This window comes from Macadamia integrifolia, chromosome 12, assembly GCF_013358625.1.
Source record: "Macadamia integrifolia cultivar HAES 741 chromosome 12, SCU_Mint_v3, whole genome shotgun sequence".
In the NCBI taxonomy this organism is placed as follows: Eukaryota; Viridiplantae; Streptophyta; class Magnoliopsida; order Proteales; family Proteaceae; genus Macadamia; species Macadamia integrifolia.
In genome coordinates, this window is record NC_056568.1 from 5,313,817 (window position 1) to 5,318,596 (window position 4,780).

The 4,780-nt window shown below is 39.7% G+C and overlaps 1 protein-coding gene across 1 annotated transcript; it reads right to left on the minus strand.

Annotated features, from left to right (window-relative positions):
• Positions 1–843: 843 nt before the first annotated feature.
• On the minus strand, positions 844–3,763 carry LOC122058065 (pentatricopeptide repeat-containing protein At3g53700, chloroplastic). The gene has a single exon (XM_042620493.1). It carries the CDS (start codon positions 3,512–3,514, stop codon positions 1,178–1,180), a length of 2,337 nt encoding a protein of 778 aa, XP_042476427.1. The 5' UTR covers positions 3,515–3,763; the 3' UTR covers positions 844–1,177.
• Between the last annotated feature and the right edge of the window lie 1,017 nt (positions 3,764–4,780).

The following is a 4,780-nucleotide window of genomic DNA, read 5'->3' on the forward strand; positions in this document are numbered from 1 at the left end:
GGGACTTCTGCCATAATGTCATGCCTGCAAAGAGTATCATACTCATATTCCTGATATCCTCTCTGTGGGATAACTCCAACAGTTTGAGGGAAAATCATGTCATCCAGGTCTCCAGAAAATCAGGGATTGCTGGGATGGTTAGCTTCTCCACATGCTAAGAAGACAATATCTGATAAATTAAGTCTAAAACTGTTAGGAATACATTGCATTAAAAGAAGGAAAAAATCATGCAAACAACTGAAGTATGGTAACACGCAAAACCCTTGTTTGTATTTGAAATCTGTCCCTACTGTTTGCTGGCTCTGCACTTACTAAAACATCCAAAGATGCTCTCTAGCAGTGTATCCTAAACTGGGTGTCATGATATGATCCAAAAGTTTGGTGGTATCAAGTTGGGTCCTAAAAGAAAATAAATACCATTGGCCAGCTTACGACTTACTAAGAACTATAAAATACTCACTTTTAACTGATAACTAGAAACAGAAAATAATTACTACCTTACCAGAACTACCTAACTAATTACACTCAAAAGGAGTTGTTTTATCATTTCAAGGATCCAATAATTTTTTTTTCCAGGTCCTATACAGGCACCACAATACTTCCTTACCTGTTGAAACTGTAGCTGACAAGTATAAATTTGTGCTCAGTTGGGTGCACTCCTTGAATTCATATACCCAATCCGGAGTGTGGTCCTATTGAAGCTCACTGTGGATGAGATCATCAGGCTGGTAATGCAATTCCATATGAGGCTTTGTGATTGGGGGTGTGTACATATGTTAAGACAATTGATGCTCAATTCATATTTTCCAAGGTGCATGAAACTACAAACATGAAGAACAGGAATGGAGAGGATCTTCAAAATGCTATGAAATTTTACCATGTTTGGCTACACGCACACACGAACAAGAAGGTGCAAATTGAACATGTTGAAGAAATTGAAGGTATAAAGTCAATCTCCACTTCAAGAGGCCAACCAAATATTACATGATGTAGAACATCTTATAGAGCTAAGCTGATGAATGGGATTTTAAAACACTGCCCACCTCTGAACATGTTCAGTTATATTTATTACTCATCCATTAGATTTGTTCTGATTCAACACCATATAAATAACCACACAGATAGGTGGGCTTTATCTGCAGGCTACAACATAAAGCATGCATTTATCCTAGCAGCTTCACCTGTAAACTTTTCTGGGTTTCCTACTATTTAAGAGACGGCCAAAGGTGGCTAAGGCATCATTAAATTTCCGAATCTTAAGGAAACCCTTTATCATGGAAACCTCATTTTCTGAGAACTTTGCTTTCGTCATGACCAGATCAACAAGCCTTATTAGTGTGTCCTCCATGGCTAAAGCACAAAGACCTTCAGCAAGCATAGAGAATGAGGAGAACTCAGGCAAAAACCCTTTATCTGTCATCTCAACCACAAAATCGACAGCCTCTCCAATAGGTCCACCTCCGCAACAGAGGCCACGGAAAACAATCTTGTAAGTAATAGCATCTGGAGGTTCACCCTTCTCAATCATTTCTCTAAAAAGCCTCATGGCTTCTTTTGCCCTTTGCCGTTTAAATAGTGCTTGAATTACAGGGTTATAGGCTTGTGGGGCAGGAACCATTCCTTTCATTTGTAAAGATCTGAGTAGCCTACTGGCAACCTCGACTCTACCTGCTTTACACAGCCCACCAATGAGGGTTCCATAGGTGATTGCATCTGGCTCACACCCATTTGAAGTCATGGTCTGGATGATCTCTGCTGCCCTTTTTATATCTCCTATCCTGCAAAAGTTCGAAAGCAAGGAATTATAGGTGAATTTGTCAGGTTTCAATCCTTCCATCAGCATCTGGTCCATAAGTTGTGAAGCTTCATCCACCCTCTTGTTTTTACAAAGACCATCAATAAGGGTGTTATAAGTTACCAAGTTCCTTGAAACACCTTGCAGTTCCATCTCATCAAAGATTTCCTCCGCCTCTTCAATCCTCTGATTCTTGCAGAAGCCATCAATCAGAGTATTATATGTTACTACATTTCGTGCACAGCCCCCTGACTCCATTTCTTTCAACAGTCCCAATGCTTCCTCCAGTCTCCCTTTCGAACAAAGGTTATCAATCAATGTATTGTAAGTAAACTCATCTGGTGGGCAACCCTTATTTTTCATCTCTTTGAAGAGTTCCACTGCAATCCTGTGGTCACCAGACATACAGAGACCATGTATTAGAGAGTTAAATGTACATACATCAGGTAAGAGCCCCTTTGTTGAAAGGTCACGAGCAAGCTCAGTAGCTTCTCCTACCCTGTTCTCCTTACACATGGTGCTGATTAGAGTGTTGTAGGTAACAGTGTTTGGGAAACAACCCCTAGACACCATTTGATTTAGAACCTCCATGGCTTCCTCGATCTCACCAGATTTACAGAGTCCAGATATCAATGTGTTGTAAGTGAAGATATCTGGATCAAACCCTTCCTGAAGCATCACATCCAAGATCTCTAAGGCCTGCTCAACATGCCCAGTTCTGCACAGACCATTCACCAAAGCATTGAAGGTGAATTTATCGGGATGGAATCCCTCAAGGGCCATTTCTTGTAAAAGGGTGAGAGCATCTTCTACTCTACCCTCTTTGCAGAATCCATTAATTAAAACATTTACTGATACATTGGTTAACATGCACCCAACCTCTTCCATTCGTTCTCTAATTTTCAAAGCCCCTTCCAAATTCCCTTCTTCGATAAATCCTTGCATAAGAGTAGTGTAGGTCTTCTCGTCTGGAACCAAACCATAGTTGGACATATCCTCCATCATAGAAATGGCAGGTCTAATTTGATGGGCTCTACACAAAGCCTTGATCAAGATATTGAAGGTTGAAACATCTGGACCGATTCCCCTACTGTTCATGTTCGAATGGACAGACTCGACCAGTTTTAATTTGTTTCCCTCGACAAGAACATTCAATAAGAAATTAAATATGAATAAATCTGGTTCCAACCCAAATTCTTCTTCCATCATATTAAGCACACCCATCGCTTCATCAAATAAACTGAATCTGGCATAACTTTCAATAAAGATCTCAAACGTACCTCTATTCATCTCACATCCAGAAAGCTTCATCTCCAGCAGAAGCTGTTCCATCAATTCAAAAGAACCGAACCTTCCAAGCAGTTGAAGCATCTCCTCGTACACTGACGAAGTGGGTACGAAATTTGGCTGCTGTGCCGCCCACTCAAAGACTTGAAGTGCCGAGTCCGCATCTTTCTGGCGGCGGAGGATACCAAGGAGGTCTTTTGGGGTGAAATTTGGGGGAAGCTGATGCGTTGCAGAAGAAGAGAAGGTAGAGAGTGGATTAGCACTAGACGACGAAGATGAAGATGAAGATGAAGATGAAGTAAGCCCTTCATGATGTTGGATGGAAGCCAAGGGGATGAAACTGGTAGAAAGGGAAAGGGGGTACTGTGGCTTTTGGGGAAGAACCCATGAATAAGAATAGCATTTCAGAGATGAGGAGAACATCAATGTCATAGGGGAACAGAAGAAAAAAAAAAAAATCTCTCAACAAACACACAGGTGGGAAGGCGTTCCAAGAATTGAGTTACTATGAGGGTGAAGGACGCAAATTCTCCAAAAATTTCAGAAAATATTATTGGTGGCGGTGATGGAGATACTTGCGATAGTCAGTGGGAAGAAGAGACCTGAACCTAATGGATAAGAACCTGAGGCTCAGAAGACTCAGAAGACTCCGAACGTCGAGAATGAGCGACAATAAGGGGAAAGACGGGAATGGTTTAGACTTTAGAACATAATCTAGCCGGGCTTAAGGCAGACCTGTGACCTGACCTGGACCCTAGTTAGTTTATTCGCGTTTAAAACGGCGACCCTTTTTTTGCCGTTTTAAACGTCGTTTGCTGAATTTTTCACAGAAAGTCGGTAAAAAATGGGAACGAGGCTATTTGAAGTTTTTTTGCCGTTTTAAACGCCGTACCATTTTTTTGACAGTAAAAAAATGGATTTTAAAAAATATAAACGTTTTAAAATAGAAACGTTTAAAACGGGACTATTTATTTTGATTGTTATCTAGGTATTTAGATAATTATTATGCCAATTTATGTCTATATATTGCCCTTTTTTTGACACCGTATTATTTAAATATAAACGTTTAAAACACGTATCGTCCGTTTTTTATTTTTTTTCCCCTTTTTATCATATTTGACCGTATTTTTGACCGTCCCGTTCACGTTTTGATCCGTTTAAAACATACCCGTACCGAACAATGTTTTTTTACCGTTCCCGTTTTAACTAACAGAGCCTGGGACCAGAGATGTTTGGCACTTTGGCCTGTGAAATTGAGCCCAACTTCAAACCTGGGCCTAACTAGCCTGCAGACTCTGCACCAAACTTACTGGGCCTGTTTAATTTAAAAGTGTTATGATGACACTATCAAGGTGAAATGTTGTTCCATTATGATCAAGTGGTCATTGGTCAAATTAAAAAATATGATCTCTGTGTGGTAAGAATACTTACATTATGACCCCTCCCAAATAAAACCGATCACATATCTGTCTAGACAAATGACCCAAGAAACTTAAAACACAATGATAGAAAATTTTATAAAAAGAAAAATCTTGTTGTCATTACATTGGTGACAAATGCATTACGTTTAGATTAGTCACGTGTTGAGTTTTAGTCTCAAATTTAACCATTTCTATATCCATGCGAATTGAGAAATAAAGTATATCAAAACCCAAATGCTAAACTTGGAGTACATGAGATTACTCAAAAAAAAAAAAA